Raw genomic sequence first — 25,226 nt, forward strand, 5'->3', positions numbered from 1 at the left:
GAAATAGTTCTCTTACAAAGTTATTTTTTAAAGTTACCTTTTTTAATAATACTACCTTAAGAAAAAGAAACAGAAAAAATAGAAAAAGAATAGAAAAATAGTAGAACGTTTTCTATGAAACATAGATCTATGAAATAGTACTATTACAAAGCTATTTTTTAAAGTTACCTTTTTTAATAATACTACCTTAAGAAAAATAAAAAGAAAAAATTGAAAACTAGAAAAAGAATAGAAAAATAGGAGAACATTTTCTATGAAATAAAGATCTATGAAATAGTACTATTACAAATTTATTTTTTAAAGTTGCCTTTTGTAATAATACTACTTTAAGAAAAAATAAAAAAAAAATAGAAAAAGAATAGAAAAATAGGAGAACATTTTCTATGAAATAAAGATCTATGAAATAGTACTATTACAAAGTGATTTTTTAATTCTTTTTTAATAATACTACCTTAAAAAAAATAGTAGAACATTTTCTACGAAATATACATCTATGAAATAGTACTATTACAAAGTTATTTTTTAAAGTTACTTTTTTTAAATAATACTACCTTAAGAAAAAGAAAAAGAAAAAATAGAAAAATAGTAGAACATTTTCTATGAAAAATACATCTATGAAATAGTACTATTACAAAGTTATTTTTTAAAGTTACCTTTTTTTAATAATACTACCTTAAGAAAAAAAATAGAAAAATAGTAGAACATTTTGTATGAAACATACATCTATGAAACAGTACTATTACAAAGTTATTTTTTAAAGTTACCTTTTTTAATAATACTACCTTAAGAAAAAGAAAAAGAAAAAATAGGAAAATAGAAAAATAGTATAACGTTTTCTATGAAACATACATCTGTGAACTTTTTCTACTTTCTAGTAACACTACGTTAAGAAAAAATAAACTGTGATTAATTGAAAGTAGCTATAACAATAAACCGTTATATACCGAAAAATAACTATATCCTGTAATTTCAAGCTTAAGAACGTTTATGCCATGCAACATCATGCTGATGTGAAGATGATTCGGGGATAAAACAAGTAAAATCACCTATTGTCAAAATATTACAATAGTTGGATGAAAATTGACCTCCGGTTTGCGTTTTGAAAGCAGGCGCATTACCGCTCGACGATCTCCAGTGGCAACAAATCTTCAGCAAATTTCAGCATGACTGGTACACGATCTGATTATATTTTTTTTAAAACTTATTTTAATGCTTACAACAGTCATAAAGTGTTAAAGCTGTAACGGTTTTGAGTCCACCAATTAAAACAAAAAAATCGAAGTTTTGGTTGCACCACAGACAAAATGGTTGAGCCATCAGCAAATTTTTTGAACTGCAGCGTCATTATACACTTTTAACAGGAAGTTTACTGACGAAAAAAAGGTTTAATTCAAAATTGATTTGAGCGACTTTCTATTTGTAAAATAGTAAAAAGTAACCATAACGTAATTTCTAACTAAGAAAATGTATGCTTAACATAGAATTTTTAAAAACATTGAGGGTGTTGTAGTATTAAAAAATAATACTAATAAAAATATGTATTTATAAATTGGAAATAGTCTGAACACAATTATTTTAATTACTTATATTTTATAAATAATATTGCTTTACAGATCGTAAGATACATATTTTAAAATTTATCTCATAACGAGAATTACATTTAAATTAATACCTAAGCACGTAGTTTAAGACCAGTTGGATTATTTTGGATCTACTCCAGGATTTACCAGCTATGCGTGTAATTGTTTAATTTGCCAACATTTCTTAAATTCTCTCTCGTTGGAAAGTGGGAAAATTATGTTTTGACAACTAGGGAATAATTTATGATCCAAGATTAATCAAGGCAACATATTTTTGATATTAATGCAGCTTGGCTAAGTAGGACCCTTTTTCAAATTATTCTTGTTCCATTTGTTTACGAGATAACATATTAAACCTGTTTCCATGTGTCATAGAACAGATTTAAAGTAGCATATTTGATAAATTTTGTTTCATAATTATCGTTTTAAAGATCTTCGCGTTTTAGCTGTCATTTAAATTTTAAACTGAACAAATTGTTAATATGCTAGTAGAAGTTTTTTTAAAAATAAAAGTTAACAAGATTATACATAGATAATACCGGGCTTTAGCCTGGCATATCTTTCAAAATTAATAAATTAATAAGTTTAATTAACAATTGTTCGTTATAATGACTACAGTATTTAAAAAATAAAGTAATTCTTGTCATACAGAAGGTCTTAACGTCCAAATAATTATTAGGTGTGAATCAGGGGTCAAGGCACTTTACAGTACATTTTTCATGGCATAATCAAAAAGCTATGGACTCTGCCACGATTCGAACCCAGAACCTCTAGCGTGACACCTCTCAGCAGTCACCTCACTGACGACAATATGACAAAATACTGGCATCAATATTTTTTAAATTAAACTGTTTTAACATTAAAGCCTTTTTCTTTTTTTTAATGCAGGGGGACTAGTTTAAAGGAAGAATATTGATGTTTTTCTGACTAGATGATAAAAGGCTCATAATTACTGCAGCGTGTAATAATTGCAATTTTGTTTTTGTCTTTTGACGAAGGGAAAAATCATAAACTATTTCATGTTTTGTATGGCATGTAAGCCAGAATAAACCGGAATAGAAATTTCGTCGATTGTTTTTAACGGATTACCGCTTTACAATGGTAATGCATGTAAACGGGGCGAGACTAACGTCCGAACGTCCAGAATTAGAACGATCTATGCTGCGCGGAAAATAAATTTTTCACATTCGTTTACATCTGTCCTGTCAATATGTATATACTGGAATTTGGAAATCGGACAAAAACCATAACTTAAACCTTGCTACGCAAAATCATGGATGGGCCTAAGACACCATAAACACATAAATTCAGGGTAAGGTTTATCTAAAGTTTAAATTTATGTAAAGTCGCTTTCCGTCCTAAAAAAATCCGAATATCAGCTAAATTAAAAAGCGATTTTTCTCAAGCTGCGGCTTATCAAAATTAATATTTCATCAGAAAAACTTTCCTTCTTAGAGTGCAATATTTAAAAAAAATCCATTTTTAAATCTCAATTGTGACGATTTGCTCTGTTAGATGACAGAAAAAGAACGAATGGTATTTTGGCTCAGGGTAGTTGTTCACTCCAAACACGTCGGAATCAGTGGTCACGTACTTGAGAAGGCGAGTAACTGCAAGATAATCAAAACTTGGATTTTTTAAGAAAGAAGAATTAAATTGATGAACACAATTCCAACAAATAATATGTATTTTAAAATGTATGTTTTGAACCTGGGCCTCGGGCATGCTTGTCCACAAGATCTGTCGAGAAATTGTATGTTAAGAGGCCTAAATTTTAGAGAAATTTCAATTAAAATTTGACTATTATCTATCATTCCATCATTCTGGTATCACGGGTGACGTTAATCGCCCGCAATGCATAACCAAATAGCAGGATGTTACGACGACACTGCTTTTACAATATTTTAGAACACAATTATTGGTGAATTGTTCAAAAACCTATACGTTCACATCAAACGAACGCTCAAAAGAACATTCACGTAAATTCAAAAATCCTTTGGTTCAGCAAGTAATTTAAAATTTGTAGTATACAGGGTGTCCTTTTTAGAAGGCCCGGCTCAATTTCTCTTGAACGGATAACATTATCGAAAAACCGAAAAATGCGTATTTAATATTTTTTAATCTAGTTTTAATTTTTTAAATATCAAAAATAAATATAAATAATTAAGTACTTACTCCAACAACTCTGCCCCTGGATATCTTGAGAAACATGCTGCAGCTCTCAACCAATTCAAGCTATCCACCAAATTTTCCTTATTATTTTATTTACTTATATATGCTTTTTATTTCTACGAATATAACAATGATTATTAGCAAAGCATAGTACAGGCTTGGATCACAATCCGTCTGCCGGAATTTTCCTTATTATGGAAGCATATGTAGTACAATCAACTGTTTCAGTACAAATATTTCTAGATCCTGACTATACCGTTATCTATATTAAAACAGTCTTGCCTTCATTGTACATCAACAGCAAAACAATACCGACTTCCATTCAAGTCAAATACTTAGAACCCTAGAAAGCACCCTGACGTGCCAGAAGATATTTGATTGGACGGATTGGATGAGCTGGATGTTGGATGGCTTGGCAGAATTCAACAGTCTTGTGTAAGATTAGTTTAATGTTGACTGTCAAGACGGATTTCGGTCCGAGAAGTTTTCTTAGTTGTCCAAGTCTTCTGTTAAGTTGTCGTCTCTTAAATATTTAATGTGGATTCCCCTACACAATATTTACAAGACTTTACTGCGACCACTCTGGACTTAAGGAATGAAACTGTTTGCTTCTGCCAAGCCATCCAACATCCAGCACGGGGATCCCTACTCAATATACGACGACTTAACAGAAGACTTGGACAACTATGAAAACGTCCAGGACTGAAATCCGTCTTGACAGTCAACATTAAACCAACCTTACTCAAGACATTACTGCGACCACTCTGGACATAAGGAGTGGAACTATTGGGTTCTGCCAAGCATCCAACATCTAGCGCATCCAATCCTTCCAATCAAAAATCCTCTGACTAATCTCAAAGCTCATTAAGTCATTAACCTACGACCTCAACATTCCTTCTGTCACAGAAACTGATCCGTTCACGATTCCAAAAGTTTCATACTAACCTCTCATCCTAGCCATACTGCTTGAGCACTCTACACATTCCCATCCCGAGAAACTGCCACGTAGCCTTAACCGACGGCCTCACAACCTCCTTACCTCTTAATCCCTCAACTGAGTGCTGGTTTCTTATGGCATGTCTCCACCAGGTGCAGTACTGGCATTAGTCTTAGTGCTACTGAGTGAAAAAACCGTACTGTGATTTGTAATAGGCTACAAATAAATAAATTAAAAAATTGTAGACGAGTTTGAACATCGCTGAAATATTGAAGTTGTTTTCCAACCAGTTTCACTACTTAGAATTTATTGGATTAATACAATACAGCAGTATGTAGTTTGATCATTTTAATCTAGGTATATTCACCGTCTTCTTAGCAGAGAAAAACCGTGAGTATGAATTCAGATTGATCGGAAACAACCAAACTACTGGGTCATCCCATAGACCCCACAAGAGGAAATCTCACAGGTCGGTTTAATGTCACTGTTGACAGGCATTTTAGCTCCAACCCTGGCATAGAGCGTCTTGAAAATGTTGAAAGATTGATCGATTTTCATTTTTTATCTTTATTATAAAAAGGTCTTACCTATTTGAATCCCCCATGGCAAAATAGTTAAAAACAAATTAACGTTCATCAAAAATTAATTATTTTTGTTTGCCATAGGGCGAATAAATATTTTTCTTCCCTCGCCTCGCCTCCAACTCAGGTCTACGATTTGAAACGGATATAATTATAAAACAATTTAGAAAAACACATAGGGATTTTTGAGATAACATTTCTGATTTCACCAGATCGGTCGGCCAAGGGGATCCCCCCCTTGCCAACTCTTGCCGACCGACACCTAAACGTCGAAGGGACTGTTCAGTCTGTAAGCCACTCTTGGTCAGGGCATATTCGTCCTTTTTGTGGAAAGAGACACGTCCTTTAAAAGAGCCACTCGAACGCGATTATCGTTCGCCTCGAACCCGCTCTAAGGGGGGGTTGGATTTTCAATTTGGAGGAGACTGTTAGTTGTTTGTTGTTGTTTTTTTCTGTGTGTCAAGATTAACCGTTTAATAATGTAAAACGCAATTTATAGGTGAGTCTATTAAAATCATCTATTTTTTTTTTTTTACCTAACGTCTGCATACACGCATTCCCTCTTATAACTCCTCCAAAAGAAGTCCTATCGAGGAAAATAATTGACATTTGAGCCATATAATGATGATTCAAAAAAAAAAATTAACTCATTTAATTTTTTTCTGTTCATATACTTTTTCAATATTTTTTATTGCAATTATAATCATTTTAAAAGATTGTGTATTGAGGTCAATGTTTTTTTTTTAAAACACCAAGAACCTTTTCAATTATCTTTTATTATTGTAATAACTATTCAATAATCTTATTTTTCTTTTTTAAACTGATTTTTATTATAAAAACCCTTCTAAAATATTCATCTAAGGGGCAATTTTACATAATTAAAATTTTAACAGAATTTTCTATAGTGATCAACCTTTTTATATAAAATAAAAGCTACAGAAAAATATGCACAATTTATTGAAAAAAACATTAAGCCTTTATCTGTTTACATTTCCAACTTTTCTCGCATCTATTTCTGAATAGTAGAATAATAGTAAAATAGTTTCTAGACTTCAAGATGTAGTGGGGAGTTTCTATAGGGTCGGTGGGCAGCAGGTTTCAGGTAGACCTTTGGGGAATCGATGGAAAAGAGAGATCTTAACCTATTTTTTTTCTTCTCAGGGATGCGTTATAAATTACTAGGCCTTCTTTGTTTTTTTTTATCGTTTAATCGGTTCCTATCCTAGTTTAATTAACGGGCGACTGCAAGGACGTTGCGTATCAAAGAAATTTCTCCTCGATTAATGAACAATGCAAAGATTTGTACTAAATCGTTAAAACCAAAGCTGAAAAAAATAATAATAGCTCTGATATAATTGGGAGCGTTTTGTTGTAACAAGGAGTCGTTGAGGATTAAGGATTCGAACATTTTGAAAATAGTAATAATATCCATTAAATACAAGGGATAATGACTGGCCCTCATTTACATTAAAAATTGTGAATGTGACCCTAGTCATCCTATAGCCTTGAAGTCACGTGTAGTAACTTATGGGCCTACATTTTGTTCAATTCGATTTGATCGTCATCATAGATGAAAAGATAAATTGTTTATAAAAACATAATCGATATTTTTTGTATAACTTTAGATACGTGTTGAATTTAGTAAAACAATAAAGTTAATTATATTTAAGAAAAAACAACAAAAACAAAATAAATTCCCGAAAATTCGTATAGTCTAAGGTAGTGTTGGTCTTTCGTTTGACCCCTCTCATTCTCACTCCCTCACTCTATCACTCTCCACACACTCACTCTCTCTCTCATTCACTAATTCTCTCTTGCTATCTCACTCACTCAATCTCTATCTCTCTCTCTCTCTCTTTCTCTCTCTCTTTCTCTCTCTCTCTCTCTCATTCACTCACTTACTCTCTCCCTCCCTCTCTTTCACAAGCACTCACTCATTTACTTACTCTCTCATCCTCTCTCACTCAATCACTCTCTCTCTCTCTCTCTCTCTCTTGCTATCTCACTCACTCTATCACTCTCTCTCGTTCACACACACTCACTCATTCACTCCCATTCACTAACTCACTCACTAACTCTCTCTTGCTCTCTTAATCACGCTCTCTCTCTCTCTCTCTCTCTCTTTTGCTCTCTCACTCACTCAATCACTCTCTCTCTCTCACACATAATCACTCACTCACTCTCTCTCATTCACTAACTCTCTCTTCCTCTCTTACTCTCTCTCATTCACTAACTCTCTCTTCCTCTCTCACTCACTCAATATATCTCTCTCTCTTGATATCTCACTCACTCCATCACTCTCTCTCTTTCACACACACTCACTCATTCACTCTTTCTTTCTTTCTCACTCATTCACTCACTCACTTTCTCTCTCTCTCTCTCTCTCTCTCTCTCTCTCTCTTTCTCTCTCTCTCAATTGTCTCTCTCTCTCTCTCTCAACATTTTAAATAAAGTTACAATCATTCATTCATACATATTTAATAAATTTCTTTGTTTAATGTAATTTGTAAGGCTGTTAAAAATTTGCTAAACTAATGTTATCATTGGCTTATATGTACTTCTTGCTTCTCCAATTTGCATAAAATACAATTAAAACTAGTAAAAGTCAAGTGAAAAATGATCGCTGTAAAAAATTACTCAATGAACCGACATACAAACATATGCCTTTTTAGCAGCTTGTTTAATCAATAAAGAAAAAAAATTGAAAGCAGGTCTGTATTTTATTGTGGTGTTAAGTGTTCCTCTTGAGTAAATTTACACAAGGCTGACTGGAGCCTATTGGCAGGTACTCGTGCCAGCAGTCATTGTGCTTTTTCCCGTTTGGTTCAATTAAAAACCCGATGTCTACAGTAAGGGATATTTGTATTTTATTAAAAGAAACTCTTCTCGTTTTATCGTATGTTTCCACTTTTCCAGGCACGATCTGTTGGTTTTATTAACAGCAATAATTAGAATTGACGACTTTTTTCCCTAATCAGCCACATTTTCTTAATGCCTGTTGTTAATTACTTGTCAATATGCTTGATCTGCAATGGCATCCGATAAAGCCAAAATGATAAATTGGGTTACTTTCACAACGTTTCTATTTTACTAGGATCGTCACCATCGTGTTCTCATTTGGCTATTTTAATTTAATTCTATCACACAAACTTTTTTTGTTTATAATATGATTATAAAGAATCTTATCTATTTTTATTTCAATCATTTATTTTCTCATGCATCATTCATTCATTTATTTGATTTATTAACAAAGATAATGATTTTTTCGTTATCACTATTTTATCTGGAATTGTATATAATTTAGGCTTAAAAATATAGCGCTTTCACTCTCATACAGTTGGACATTAAGATCCATATAGGCTTGTATAAACATCAAAAACATAAATTGTGAAATTTCATTTTGAGTCTGAAGGACGACCAACCTGTTTTTGGGTCGTCTACATCCGATAATCCTGGATCGTTTTTTATTTTTATTGCCGTTCATTAATCCGTTAATCCCTTGTTTATAAAAAAATTGAGTTACCTAATCTAATTATTATTATAAATAGTATGAAATCATTGATTCAATTTCTCTAATGATAGGCCAAAACTCCATGGTGGAAAATTTGGGATCTTTTCTAGATAACTCAAACCTTCGATAATTTTTCTATAGAAAACCGAATCGGTTTGAAACGATGGTTGTAGTAAAATGTCAAAATGTGTTTTTCTAATTAATTAAGCATTTGGTTTTTAAATCGCAGTATATCAGTAATGGTCGTTGAGGCCAATATTCATTGAACTTCACATAGGAAAATATAGTAGTTTGCAGAGAGGAAAAGAACACTGAGCATACTAATAGCATGTTAATGACTAGGAATTCAAACTACAAGGACACTAGATATGTTGCGAATAGATTTACTTGTTAATATATCAAGAACATTGATGGCACCAGTTTATGATTATTGGTAATTATTAGATTCCTATTTGTGCTTAACTGAATTGTTATTTACTATTTTTCATCGATTTATGCAATATGTTGTTGACTGTGATCATTCTAAATTTAGACTATTTTTACGGTGAGATCCAACACCTATTAAACCAACCTCGAAAGGTCCAATATTTGTCATCTCGATTAAGGATGATAGATGGGCCTAGCTAATTGACATTTGATATTATATTTTCTTGAGAGGAAATACGGAAGTAACTGTTGTCTCGGGCCAATTGGCCATTCTCTTCGACACGGCAATAAGTAATTGTTTTTTGTAAACCAAACGGACAATAATAACAATAATTGATTATTAATTATCACAAATCTGTTGTTTTTAAACGTTTCTTATAATTTAAATATCTTTTGGGACTTTTTCATCCAGAAGTCGGGCAGGGAAGAAGAAGACAGGTTAGTTTTCTTAAACATATCCTGCCGTTTCGGCTCTCTTGAGCCATCTTCAGAGAGTGCATTTTTTTTGCTTTTCCCCCTGTTTTTTAGCTGTGTAGTCTTCTTCGAGTGCGTGATGGAGAGAAAAATAGGAAATATTAGTATCATTCAAAATTGTTGCTGTTTGTTTAAATTTTTTGGCTTGTTTAAATTGAAAAAGTATGAATTACACAAGAGATTATTTTTATAAATGGTAGCAAATGTTGCAAAATGTATTAAACATGTCTTCTTTGGCCGACTCTTCAATGAAAAACAACAATTATTAAAAATCGTCACGTTGTTGTCTGAAAAGGGTGGGTAGGACGACTTAAAACACTTAAGACATCTGATTCCTGAAGGACACATTTTGAAAAAGCTTAAACATTCGAGTATTTTTTTTTTTTAATTAACATGGTAAAAACAACCAAAACATATATATAATGAGTCAAGTCTATTTCGAAAAGGCGTGCATTGATCGTTATGGTTCATCAAATGTGTATAAACAAGCGATTATTTATAGTTTGTGGATATATTATCATATATTTCACGTATTTTGAACTGACAAGGTGAAAGTTATCAGGCCAGCCTTGAGAAGCCATTTTCGAAAAGTTGACTTAGCGAGATCAACCAGAGTCAAAATTAAATTATAAAGCAGATGATACAATGTGCCTTTGCAGGACGTCTTTTATACCATTTATTTTTAATTGACTGGAAGAAAACGACCAAAAACAGATTAGCGATTGTAATGATCTGCTTAATCAGCTTTTAGGAAAAGTTGATATAGCGAGACCAACCTGACCCTAAAGTAAATTAAAACTTGCGATACAATTTTTTTAAATAATTTGGTCTTAAAGTTTATTTTGGTTTTCTATTCTCGCTATGCGGGTCTGTCATTCATGTTACTACATTTTGCCATGTTAGTGTTGAGTCTTAGTTTATCATTTTTTTATCGAAACAGTTTATTATTATATTTGAAAGAGTTAAACACGATCATAAACAGGAAATATATTATCAGTAATTCTGGCTGGCCATTTGCTAGAAAGTGGAAATAGCGAGACCAACCGGACCGAAAATTAAATTGTAGAGTAGATGATACTATGTGTCTTGGCTGGATTAATTTTACTCCATTTATTTTTAATTGACAGGAAGGGATCGACCAAAAACAGATTAGCGATTATCAGTAACTATCAGCTCTGATAAGCCATTTTCTGAAAGGTTGGCCTAGCGAGACCAACCGGACCGAAAATTAAATTGTAGAGTAGATGATACTATGTGTCTTGGCTGGATTAATTTTATTCCATTTATTTTTAATTGACAGGAAGGAATCGACCAAAAACAGATTAGCGATTATCAGTAACTATCAGCTCTGATAAGCCATTTTCTGAAAGGTTGGCCTAGCGAGACCAACCGAACCAAAATTAAATTTTAGAGCAGATGATACTGTGTCTTGCCTGGATTACTTTTATTCCATTTATTATTAATTGACAGGAAGAAATCGACCAAAAACAGATTAGCGATTATCAGTAACTATCAGCTCTGATAAGCCATTTTCTGAAAGGTCGGCCTAGCGAGAACAACCGGACCGAAAATTAAATTATAGAGTAGATGATAATATATACCTTGGCTGGATTGCTTATATTCCATTTTTAATTGACAGGAAGAAATCGACCGAAAACAGATTAGCGATTATCAGTAACTATCTGGCGTCGGTGGCCGCAACGGTTAGGCGTTGACACGGCGCTCATCACTGTAAGGTAAAGGTCCCGGGTTCGATACTTACAAACGGGCTTTTTTTCAAAAACTCCGGCACCCCGAGGGTTGATATGACCTCTGCTGTTGCGAACCCTCGTAAAAAAATGTATTGTATCAGTAACTATCAGCTCTGATAAGCCATCTTCTGAAACGTTGGCCTAGCGAGACCAATAGGACCCAAAATTAAATATAACAGGTGATACAATTAGCTTGGCAGTTTGAAATATAATTTTGTAAACTAACATTAAAACGTATTTTTTCGTATACTACCATTGCAGAAGATTTTTTTCAATAAAATATTAATTCTTCTGTATTTGAGAGATTAAGTTAAATATGAAAATTTATACTGGCTTTATTATTAATAAATATCTAAATTAGTATATAAAGTTTTTTTTTTAATTTCTTCCGATTAACGGAGATCATTGTAGTACCGTTTTTAAAATAAACAAAAGAAATTGAACTTTACCCAGTTAAGCAAACAGCAATTACGTTATCATCGTAGCTGAATATAAGTGTTTTTCTAAAATAATATTGACGTATAATATTTATCTATTTAATTATAACATTATTCTCTCGTATCACCATAGTCTATCTGATTTTTGGTTTTGTCAACGGTTCGCCTTTGGACGCTGATACAACTACCCCTTTACCTTTCACCAGCTTATATAATAGGACGCCAAAATGGAAGGAAAAAACAGACCAACGACCGATAGGATAAAGCAGAAAGGCGTACGAATAGGCAGACCAGGATGACCGGAGAAGACCAACCGATAGGATTGTCAAGGATGAAATAATTAAATCTGCGAGTACTTTCTGATATTTTAGTACATTCATCTGTGTTTAAACCCATCGATATTTCTTTTCAGGAATAAAAGAGTGAATTTATTTTCTGCTGTATTATAATTATTCCTCGAGGAACAACAAGCTATTAATTTAGCATGCACATCGTAGTGCTGAATTGATTGAATGGCCATTCTCTACGTCCCTTCGAATTATAGTCGATAACGACGTGTTTGGAATTTTTCCTTACCCCATCCCCCTGGAAGCGGCGTTTTTGTTTTACAAATTATCTTTCCTTCGAGTGACAGGCAACGCGAAGCACTGTATATATCAAGATGTCAAATACAAAAATAGGTTACATCCTGAACAGAGATTAGATAATTTGGAACAAGTTATCTCTCGATTACTTTATATAGTTACCCTTTCAACGAAGATGATTATATGGGATTGTTCGTGAACTGTTTACAACATAAATTTGTCTATATCGATTTATGAAAATGTGTGTGAAAATATTTCGCAAGGATGAGGAAAAGAAACACATAATAAAAGCAGTCACTTTGAATTATTGGCGATAGCGACGAGTATGCAACGTTTTCATAAATTTCAATAGAATTTAATTATAATTGAATAACAATTAAAAACCGAAATCGCTTAACGTGAGTGTACTTATTGTGTGAGTGAGTCGGGATGTGTATAGTGGTAGTGTAAATGTATATTTGTGTGAGTGTGTGAACGAGAGCGTGAGTGTGTGTGTGTATTTTTACCCCCAATACAGAAACCCTGTGCTAAGGGAGTTTATTTTCTGCAAGTTCCAATTAAATTATTACGTGTGTGTGTGTGTGTGTGTGTGTGTGGTGTTTGGTGACCGTTACTTAATTTGGAGATCGTGAGATGGTCTGGTGTGACGTAGGTTTTAGAAAAACATTTTCTTTATCGTGCCAACGTTTCGATCTTTATTGAAATCATCTTCAGGGCCTGGGATTTATAAACATTGTTTAAATTATGTGTTATGTATTACATGTAGGATGTGAAAAAAGTGAATTTGTACAATTCTAAAAATTTTAGATTTAATCAAAGTATTTGTACTCACTCAAAGTGATCCCAGGCCCTGAAGATGATCTCAATAAAGATCGAAACGTTGGCACGATAAAGAAAATGTTTTTCTGAAACCTACATCACACCAGACCGCATCTCACGATCTCCAAATAATCATTAAATTATTTACAATCAAATTGTCGTTAAATTTTGCTAAAGTGCAGATTACAGATTTTATAAATTATTCAGAAAACTCTTTTAGCAAGTCTAAGAAAGGTGGTGGCCAGTGTTTCCGCTTAAAGTTTTGTGCGCGCGCGTGCTTTTCAAACAACAGCATGAACTTCATCATCGACAGTTAGCTCTCGAAATTCAAACTAGGTTCGTTTTTGACATTTCACAAGAGTTCATTAGACAGGTGAAAAAATGAAGACTAATTGCTGGGTTCACCGAGCTTTCGGCACCTTATAGTGCCATCATCAGGGCCTATAATATTACAAATTCAAATAAATACACAGTAACGTATAAAATTAATGTAATAAATTGCACATACTTTCCCAAGAATGAAGAAAAACGAATAACATAGAAAACTATTGTAAAAGCGTTTTGGGTTTAAGGTTATGGAGCACATGGCCAGCATACTACATTTTTTACGGTAAAAATAGACATCTATATAAAATTATAAATAATTATTAGCATACAATACTTATATTTGACAATGAAAACAATAATTTAGAATGAAGTTAAACATATAAATTATTGTTTTCATTGTCAAATGTATTGTAGCCATAACCATAAATTCAAAACGCTTTTACAATAGTTTTCCATGTTATTCGTTTTTCTTCATTCTTGGGAAAGCATGTATAGCATTTTATTACATTAATTTTTAATTGTATGTTACTGTTTATTTATTTTAATTTGTAATAAAATAGTCCCTGAAGATGGCACTATAAGGTGCCGAAAGCTCGGTGAATCCAACAATTAGTCTTCATTTTTTCACCTGTCTAATGACCTTTTCGAAGTTTGGAACCCTACATAGGTTATCTGCAGGTCGATAAACAAACATTATATTTCACAAGAAATTTTTTTGCGCTTAAGCATAAATGTTTAATTTATGCTTTTAAGAGGAAATTTATAGGCTGCAGTATCATTTTCAAGGCCAGATTGATTAATATTCCGTCTGTATATAAATCTTCTTGAACATACTGAGAATATTTTATATCCTTTGTATCCAGTATCAATTCATTTTCGATTTTCTTCTCTTTCTTCTTATCACGAGTGATGATAATCTAATCTAAATTTGTTAATAATGCAGTATTATGGATATGAACGATACCAACCATAATTAGCTTTTATATTTTAAACGACTGACAATATTTTCCTTAAATTATTTTAAATCCAGTTCAGAGTCGTTAATGTCGATTTTGTATTTTTCCAATTGCTATCTTTTGAAAAGAAAATCAAACGCGATTCGTTTAAGATATCTTGAGTCAATGGACTCGACTCATTTGTCGGTTGAATGTGTTCACGTGCGATTTTATTTAGGGTTCAGCTAAGGGATAAGTACTAAGATAATCTTTTTAACTGTACATTGTTACATAGTCACAAAATTGTATATTATTATAAAATAATAATGGAGCCTTTCTTCATTTGGAATTTTTGGCGTTAGCGATTTTTGTTTGCGCTGTTTTAATCAATTTCATTGAGATTTAAGTTAATTGAGTAATAATTAAAAGCCAAAACCACTGATCGTTAGTGTATTTATTGTGAAAGCGAGTTGGAATTAGTATGAAAGAAATTAAGTTTGTGAGTGACATAGGAACCTACACTATCAATGAGTATCTCAGCCAGAAGGACAAAGAAAATGAAGGAACAATGAAATTCACCCATTGGACACGGGTAATCCAAGAATCTCCTAACAAATTTCGGAAGAAAAGAAATTACAGAATGTGTCAAAGGAAGCAGAAATAAACTGCGAATCCTAATAGAATTCTTAACAGGGCACTGCAAGCTAAAATGGACACTTAAAGAAGATTGGAATTATCCAAGACAATGCAGATTCTGCAAAGAGGCCGAGGAGACGACAACACGCCTACTTACAAACTGCGCTGCTGCACTTGTCTTTGGGATGTACAATGTGTCCTCAGAAGAGATTCAACCATTGAAACCAGGCCTATTAGTCAAGTTTCTTGATGAAATAGGACTCACCGTGTGCTTTAGGCAGAAAACGGGGGATACAATAGCTCTTAAAGGACGCAGTATATTACACCCCTTCTATTACATCAACATCTACATCTACAAGTGTGTGGGTGAGTGATAGTATGGACATGTATGTATAGTGGGTAATGAGAGTGAATGAGAGAGTGAGTAAGTGAGTGAGAAAGTAAGATAGAGCGAGAATCAGTGTGTGTGTGTGTGTGTGTGTGTGTGTGTGTGTGTGTGTGTGTGTGTGTGTGTGTGTGTGTGTGTGTGTGTGTGTGTGTGTGCCGTGCATACGTTCGTGTTTTTTAAGGATTCTGTTTTTAGTCTTGTTTATTTTATTTGGCCAGAATTCCAATTTGTGTTCGTTAAAACGCAAGGTGATATGCCTCACTAGCGGACCTTTTTTTCCCATTATTGATTTCGTATCATTCAAGATCATCCAAAAAGGGTCGGTCACGTTTTACCCAATTTGATATTAAAATATTTCTCAATATGTCAACGGCTTCCAGACTATATTTGTAAATAATTAAATAAAATTACGGTAATTAAAATTAATGATAACATTGTGTGTAATTTCCCAATACAAGGAAATATTCTGTATTTAAAATGATCCCAAAACCCAACAAACCTATCCAACATTCAAGTTCCTACCGCCCTGATAGTCTCCTTCCTGTCCTAGGCAAAATTTTTGAAAAGCTTCTCATAAAAACTATTTATTTCAATAGATGAAACTACTAATAACTTCACCACCAGTTTGGTTTCACTCCACTGTACAGGTGCATCTTGTTGTGGACACTATCTTTGGAGCAAAATTTGTTCCGGGGTATCTCGATGTCGTTTGGTATTCGATCTGGTATGGCACCCTGGTTTGCTATTTAAGCTCAAGCTTCCTTTCACGTACCTTTGAATAATAAAGTCCTATCTGATAGACCGGTACTGCCGCATAACTCCTGGCCTTTTCTTCTTATATTCCCGTTAAAGCGGTTGTCCCCCAGGGCATCATCCTAGGCTCCTTCCTATTACCATATACACGGGCATTCCTTTGTTCCGCTACAAACTACTTAGATTACTTGGCCATAGATCTAACTTACACCTTACGAACAAACTAGTCTAGCAAGACCGTCCTTAGACCGATATGGATATACGGAATTGAAGTTTGGGGTTCAACAAAAACTCTGATTATTACAAAATCCAGTCTAACCAATCAAAGATATTAAGAAAAATATTAAATTGACCCTTTTACTTTTCGAACCAAGCAAGCCGCAATGACCACCAAAACCCAATTGTGATTTACATTTTTAAATTCCGACACAAAAATATCCTCAAAATTCAAAATCTCCACCCCAATCCACTTGTTCTACAACTTTCTTGTCTCAAGATGAGAGATTGAAATGCTAGGTGATTCTCTGTTCATGTGTAACATGCTAGATTGTCATTATGTCTGTTATCTCATTTGCTCGTCGCGACTAATAACCGCAGTTGTAACAATAATCATAATTATAAAAAAGTTAGAAGAAATGCAAAAGTGGTTGGTTATAGTTGTTTAAAGTTGGTTAAAGCAATCCAGATGTTGTCAATGAAAGTAATGAAACAATGAAAACCATGTCGAGCATAATATATTGTAAAACAAGAGGATATTTTTCTATTTCTTTCCAATTTAACATATTTTTTTAAATTATATTTCACTTATATCTTATACAATACAGTCATGTGCAAGTGTATATTAGTACTGTAATGTGTACAAAAATATTTGTTCTTTTAGGAAATTGGTAGGAAAAGGGTCTGTTCCCTATAGTGGAAACCAGCTAAGCAGAAATGGATCTGGACAATTTGGCCAACATCACCGAAAGTCTTCAAAATGCCACCTTCATCGCCGTGGAGAAAAGCCCTACCAATGCGCAAGTGCGACACGCCGTCATCACTGTGATTTATTTCATGGGAGTCATCGGCAATCTGTCAGCACTCGGTTTTCTTTATGCGTCTTCTGCGGCGCCGAAAAATCTCAGGCACCTCCTCGTCCTGAAATGTCTGGCTTTCAACGATCTACTCGCCGTCGTCGGCATGTGGATCCAGATGAACCTGAGGACCCTCATACCGTCAATCGCACGGAGCCAATGGTTCTGCGCTTTTCGGGTCATTTGGAGATGTTTTGGAATCGGATCCGGATGCATTGTCTGCATTATGGCCATCGACCGCTGGATTGCACTCACAAGACCTCTATTCTACCTTAAGGTACATGTTTAGAATTGTATCCAATTTAAAAATAATTTTCGAATATAAAAGAACAACTTCATTGATAGCTGACAGGTCTTTAACCACCAGCGCCATTGGATTCTTGTAGGGCCGGCTTTTCCATAGGCGATACTGATATACACATTTGTTTAATAAATAAGCAATAACATGTGACTAGAAAATGTGGTTTGATAAACATGTAGAAGGTCGGTTATCACCTAGTCTTCCGTCAGTTGCGGCTGGATGGTAAGTTATGTTCTTAATGTAGTCAATTCCAGAAACTGTGTTAGGTGTGAAAAGAGTCGGCAATCAAATTGCTTCCCTCTTTCTGTTATTAGGTTACACCAAAACGAGCAATTCAAGTTGTTAAGATAGCATTGGTGCCATATTCCGCAAATATATCTGGAAAAGAGGTGGCTTCTGTCCATCGCAAGAATCGGTCAATGATTGTTAATAAATAACAAAATCCCTGCGATTTAGGTAAAAGCCTGATAAAATCTACCTTCATATGATACAATCTTTTATGCACAGGCAAATATGTGGCGCATGAATTGTGTCGCCCTATTTTTATTAAAATTAACGAGGGCAAAAAAAAAAAATCTTTACTGAACAAGATTCGCTGAGTCTGAAACCCCAGGGTGTGAAAGGTTTTTGAAAGAGCACTACTACAGAATAAGAAAACTTAAGAAGAGGTTCGTCGTTTGCGCTCTAGCTGTCAGGCAGGATTGTGAGACAGAATTGAGATGGTTGCAATGTGATATCTACTTTTAAAGGACGCAGCATACATGCGATACCTAGTATAAGCGAGGGTTTTAAAGGGATTAAGTAGGAGGATATTAAAGTTTGTTCAAAAGCGAATATGTGAGCTTTATGATCAGTGTAAATAGTGAACTGCCGTTCTTGAAATAAGCAACCAATAGTTCACGGTCATATATGCTGTGATTGACTTTTTTTTATACGAATCCTAAAAGTTCCAAGTTTTTGCCACCAAAGGAAGATAGACCAAGGATGATGATGATGAATATGGACACCAGGAAGACGGGGGTTTTTTGTTCCCTAAGCACTGCAGCCTTCTGGCTGATTGTACTTTTCTAGTTCCTTAGTTCAACGCAGACGACACGATCCTTCTCCTATGGAGTACTAGGTCATTGACTGTCGTTGCTACATTTCCTTTCCCTGAGTTTTCTTTCTATCCCAGTATGTCTTCATTGAGTGGTTGCCTAACATTCGAAAATGATATAAGTGGTTGTTTCTTCCTCCTCATTTCATAACTACAAATGGGGTATTGAATATACCTATGTTCTATAGATGTTTTCTCAGATTCCAGTGACCTGTAGTCCTATCAGTCCTTTGAGTTTAACCCTGTATAACTGTAGCAGTGACTTTAGCAGTCTTGAGATTGTTTTAGCATAAGTTTGCTTGTCTAGCGCCCCTAGAGTTTACCCTTTTATCCTTGTGTCTTTTTTTGGATTCATTCTGAGATGGAGGATTCTGTGTTTGTTTTTGTTATCACGTATAGTTTTAGGGCCTATATATGGTCTTGCGGATCCTCCTCTTACCCATGTGTCTGTTTTTTCGTACCCGAAATTCCCTTGTGCCCTGAGTGTCAGATGTCATCAGGTTGATCTGTTTCCCCAGGATTTGTTGATTTTGGATGCATTCACTGACTAATTTTGATATGATTTTTTTACTCATGCTTTAATACCTGCTGGGGTCTTATAAGTCTCTTTCAAGATTTTCTAAGGCACATTTTGGTTTCACGCTTATCCAACAGTCGGGTAACCGATTATTGGGAGGAACCGTGCATGGGACGTTTCATACTTGTCCGGTAAAAGCCGTGCTCGTATGAACGTTACTACGGGCATAGTTGAGGGAAGCTGGTACCCCCTCGGCGCGGGTCGACTGTCGGTATAGAGGACCAAGCAAAAGTAAAGCGCGTTGGAAGTTTATGGAGGTTTTCGCATCTACCCTCGTCTGTAGTTCAAAGTTTTCTTTGCAGAATGGCGTCGTTTGAAATGACAACTATTGACGTTAACTGATTATGTTAGTACATGTCAGTACCATTTTATAGGTCGAAATTCGCATGCTTAAGCGAAATGCTTGGATGAGCTCATTCCAAGAAATTAATGATTAATTTAAAGAAATGGAAGAACTGCACTGCTACTTAATAACATTTCATTCTATGTTATAATCCTAGAATATAAAAATTGACAAATTAATAAGCACACCATATTGTTGATGTTTTGTTGACACAGACAATAACTGCCATTTTAGTCAACCATGTGGCATCAAAAAATAGCCCATCATTATTTTTCTGACATTCTTTGCTGGCATTCCTCCTCACAAGCAGTCATTTCACCATATATCAAGTCCAACTATTAACAAACTATCCTCTGTTTGGTACGGATCTCTTTTGGAAACGAAATTGTGAATAACCGCACAACATTTAACAATGTCAGTGGAAAATTAGGGATTTAGGTTTATAGCTCTGTGGTATATTAACCACTTTATTACTACTATTCCAAAAACTCTACGTACCTCCGTGTTCTCGAAATGCAGTAATTAAAATCCCTTTTTTCAATTGTCAACTGATGTCCCCTAAATGGTTGTAGAAGATACATGCAGAATATATAAAAGGTGCATCCTAAAAGCTTCATCTCCAACGAAAAAATATGGTGCTTTGGGACTTACAGGAAAGTATTTCTCTTCTGGGTTTCTATGTCTATTTTTCAGTAGTGATTTCCACAAAGAACATTCCTGATATATGAATGAATCACTCGTTGCCCAAACTGCCAACATCAACGTAGATAAATCTGTACCGTGCATCAGCTGTAGTCATCAACACTATTGATGAATACCTCTTGAGCTGTAATACATTGAATTACAGGGATGGACGATTTGAATATGTTTCCTATCTACAGCTCCAATGTTTTAACGGAAATTAGAGGTTTTTTTTAAATTCCAGCAATTTCTTCCAATTGCTGAGAGGTGGGTATGGGTATGCATACTTGTTGAAACCATATAGCAGACGTTTCTGGTAATTGTACTTTCAGCACAACTGATCTACTAGGAGTCAAGTACCCTACTGCTGGATGAGTATGAAACAGCCCAAACTGGGCTTAACACTGAAAGACATTTTTTCGCACTCAAAATAATTAAAAGCTAAAATAGCTACTTACAAGAAACTTTGTATAATCTTTGAGCATATTTGTATTATTTCTTGGCTTGCCCCTACTTAAATTACCTTATAATCCTTATAATAAGATACCTTTAAAATACTTTCAAAAAGTTAAAGATGTAGCATGTCTATATCTACATTATGCTGGTTCCTTAACGAGCTCAAACATTTTTATACTCCTACGGAGTTTTTGTTAAAAAACCACTTTTTATTATATAAAATGAACATTATTTGTTGGGCAAACAATGTAATTGATAAGGTGATAAAACAGATAAATAACCAATAAAATAGTGGTTTTTTTAATTTAATTTAATTTTAAACTGGGATTCATTACAATTTTAAAATATTATCAAGATAGTTAATAAGAATTGATATGTATTAGATTAACTAGTCGAATTAGGAATAAATGGACAAACTTTAGTGTTTATTTTTAACTTCCTTCATCATAATGGTTTTAGACCTTGCGAGACTGACACCCAGACACACTTTTGGAACGAAGCCTGTGTATGGGTTCAGGTGTTGAGAAGTGTAATAGAAAGGTGTCATTCTTTGGCTCCATATAGAGAGCATGTAAGAATGCCACCTGTATGAGAATTGTGCTTGAGCCCTGTTCCGATTTTTGGAGGAAACAGAGTTGTTTTATTGTTTATAGTACTAGTTGTTTATCCCTTTCATCCCATGGAGACTGAATGTATTTATTAGCAAGAATGTGTAGTGTGAGAGGGCCGATGGCGGATAATTGAGAACCCCTTGACCCTCAATTAGATTAATTATGTAATATGTGTAAAGTGTGATGTAGAACTATATATAAATAATTTGTATTTAAAACTAATAATTATCAATGATTTATTTGTTGTTCAATTTTCAGCACATGACCCTGGGGACAATAAAGAAATCTTTATTAATCCTCTGGGCAATAAACCTTTTGATCGTCTGCTCTCCTCTCTTTGGATTTGGACTTTACTTTGAGAACGGAAGATGCGTGCGTTACAAAATGGCGGTTCGGACATTGGACAGGGTGTATGCCTTAGTTTATTTCTCATTCGGTAATTATCCATTATTATATATTTGACATCAATAGTAGTCGCTAAATATTGGCCTTTATCAGGGTTTCTGTTGTGCTGTTCTTTAATACTGTGCAACCTCTCAGTCATGAAGAATCTTTCAGCACCAAAGCAAAAGAAGAAGGTGCTTGTAAGGAGGATATCAAGAAATCGCGATCTGACTTGCTCTGCTTCAACTTATGAAGAGCTAGCATTCGCTCGTCTGATGGGAGTACTTTGTGCTGTCATTATTATTTGCTGGCTACCACAGCTGGTGAGATACTTTACTAAATATTGATTTTTGGAGTTTATGCAAATTACAACTAACTTCTAGAAAACATACAAACCTCAATGTCAACATTACACACTACTAATTTACGGTGTAGAAGCATTTACGAGCCATATGGTAACCTGTTATCCCGCTGATGAAAGACCTTTAACAAATTGACCCTCAAAAAATCAAACAACTTCAGGACTTTAGGACTTAAATATTTACCCTTTATCCCATATGGCCAGCCCCCAATTTCAAGAATCCATACAAGATCTCCACCTTCCACTACCTATATCTGTTCCCATTAGCCTTTACTCCTTTTGACACCAAATAAGCAATAAAATCTTAGCCTCCAGAAAGCTTATGGAGTTGGCCCTCATAAACCCCCTCAAAAAAAAAGAAGTTTTCTTAACCACCTTTCTTAACCCTAAATTCATCCAATTTCTAAACCCAATAAAGCACACCATTTGAATTCCATTTGTTCCATAAGTTTATTGCCAATTCTTGGTTAACTTCTTTGTAAGCAAATACTCCCCTAAAATAATCTCTGACAATCAATTTGCCATTGTGTTGTAGACTGCATCCTCCTTTGAGTAGAAGGAATGCTGCTTGTAGGTCTTCCTCGAAGTCGAACACTTTCACCCCTGGTTTTTCTTTGAAACCCAAGGTCACCTCTTCACATTTTTTCAACCTTAAGTCCTACTTGGCCAAAAGGTACTTGAAAGTATGGGTCTGATCATCTCCTAACTTTGTACGTTCTCAGTGTAGTGTCATGTTCCATTACTGCATTCAGTACACTGCTGATATCCTTCCCATTCCGATACCACTATCCTAACACTCATGACACTGCCTTCTATCCTCCAACTCCAACCCCAAACCTTCCAGACACATCTATCTTGTATTAAACAACATCCCAACATACAATCATCACCTTCTGTTGCATCATTCTACCTCACACCTTTCCTACCGCATTGTCATCTGTTACTTGTGCTGTATCTAAACAAGTGGCTGACTTGGAATCCTGGATCTCCGTATACAACTTAGAATCTAGCAATATAACTGATGATACCGATTGCTTAAAAGACTACTGATCACCAGATCTAATCTCTCCTTCGACAATAAAATACTCATGTGCAAATCAACACTGAAACCAATATGAACATTCGACATATAACTAGGACCCACACAAACTTTCCAATCTCTGAAGAATCCAGACCCATCATGATCTAAATGTTCAATTTATAAAAGAAGTTGCAATATCTAACTACAAAAAAATTCCTCATTAACCTCCAATTTAACTATAGTCCTTATATACAACTACTGTCCTTCTGATCTCTTCCAAATAATCCCCTTGACAATTAAATAAAAGTCTGAGTGATTCAAATGAATAAATGATTTAAGAGTGCTATCACTGGATAACTTCACAAGAATTATTATTATTTTGTTATCTTTATGTGCTATGTTATCCATGTTACTTATTGCCTTGTGCAGATTGTTGTTAAATTTATAAAATATAATACATCTAGAGAATTTAAAACCACTTCAGATTTTATTTTTAAATAATTGAAATATCTATTGACGCTGAATTTATATAAATTTCTAAAATGTTTTAGATTACAATACCCATCTCCCAACTGTACAATGAAACTGAATGGTGCAAAATATTTATGAATCTTGGCGACCTTATTTACGCAGTTCACTTTACATTAGATCCTTATTTTTATATACTGCTCAGGTGGACATGGTTCAAAAGCCTCTGCAGAAAAAAAGTCTCCTCAAGGTAAATCATTTATTACTTTGTAAACAATGTTCTTACCGTGTTTAAGGATTATATTAATTAACTGAATTTTCCTAAATTTCAGGGGAAATTCAACAAAAACAACACAAGAGCTGTGCTCTCTCTGATCAACTAAAGTACTGTGAACATCCAATTTTAATTGTACAAATTGTTTTAATATTTACTCTGCAACCCTTATCTCTGAAACAATTTTGCACCATGAAAACAGTTGTTTTACAAAGCATTATCCTACTTCTGCCTTTATACATTTGTTTTAATATATATTTAAAATTAAAGTAAAAAATGAAACTGGCGATAATAATTGGGGAAGGAGGAATATTGCCATGTTTTTAGTTTATTTTGACCTCATCTGCCATAGTATATCAGTATGATTAAATGAGATCAATTCACATGACATTGAATTATGTTCATCGATAACATACAACATATAAAAATTCTAAATAAATATTTCCTTAATTTTTAATACTTCTATGAATATTCCATTAAATTGATATGCCATGTTACCATGTTTTTGTCATTTATTCTGAATTGATCTATTGCAATAGTGTGATTTCACTTAATTTAAATCTCATGATATACTTATATACGTTTTAACAACTAAACTAACCTATTTTACAAAAATTAAATTGGACATTACGAGGTAAAAGTGTTATGCAAAGGAACTTAGATTTTTCTTAAAATACCGAGTTACCTGTTATATATATTATTATATACATATATATATTTTAAACAAGTTGCTTGAAAACATGTATTACCTTTTGGTTTGATCCCACTTCATTTGATTTAATTTTAATTTCTGGAAATGTTTTTTTACAAAAGAAATTGTTTAGATTAATCTGAAACCAAAAGATTAATTTTTTGTCATGCAAGTTACAAAGTAACAAAAAGAAAGTAATTTATATGTGATATTAATGTTAAGAAATATTAGTTTATTTTAAATCATGTTATTACTTTTTTTAGAGCTTAATAATACCAGATTTTAATTTTTTTGAGATTTTATTTCCTTTCCATTCCCCAAGATGTGTTTTGTCATTATTATTTGATTGTATTATCATTTTTAAATGTTTTGTTACCAAAAGAATTTTAGGTAATAATAATTTTGCATACATATATAATTAATTGCAATGCAAACTTAATTTGGAATATACGACCCTGGAATTAAATTGATAGTTCATAAAGAAAAATCTTACAGCAAGAGTTTGCAAATATCAAGCATAGAATATAAAATAAATGAAAGGTTGATGCACTGATTACTGATGTCTGTAAGCTCAAATC

At 33.8% G+C, this 25,226-nt stretch overlaps 1 protein-coding gene across 3 annotated transcripts in view; it reads left to right on the forward strand.

Annotated features, from left to right (window-relative positions):
• LOC106666408 (rhodopsin, GQ-coupled) overlaps window positions 1–24,921 on the forward strand; it is a 27,748-nt gene extending 2,827 nt beyond the window's left edge. For 2 of the 3 annotated variants that reach the window (XM_024226210.1, XM_014393596.2), the window contains exons 2-6: window positions 17,192–17,661; window positions 21,708–21,885; window positions 21,948–22,156; window positions 23,767–23,933; window positions 24,016–24,921. In XM_024226210.1, the coding sequence (XP_024081978.1) occupies window positions 17,245–17,661; window positions 21,708–21,885; window positions 21,948–22,156; window positions 23,767–23,933; window positions 24,016–24,058 (1,014 nt within the window). In that variant the 5' untranslated portion in view covers window positions 17,192–17,244 and the 3' untranslated portion in view covers window positions 24,059–24,921. Of the gene's footprint in view, window positions 1–5,545; window positions 5,770–17,191; window positions 17,662–21,707; window positions 21,886–21,947; window positions 22,157–23,766; window positions 23,934–24,015 lie in introns of those variants that run through there. The other variant, XM_014393597.2, reaches the window with a different exon arrangement.
• The last annotated feature ends 305 nt before the right edge of the window (window positions 24,922–25,226 follow it).

This window comes from Cimex lectularius, unplaced genomic scaffold (genome assembly GCF_000648675.2).
Source record: "Cimex lectularius strain Harlan isolate CLEC.00 unplaced genomic scaffold, Clec_2.1 scaffold124, whole genome shotgun sequence".
NCBI classification, from domain to species: Eukaryota; Metazoa; Arthropoda; class Insecta; order Hemiptera; family Cimicidae; genus Cimex; species Cimex lectularius.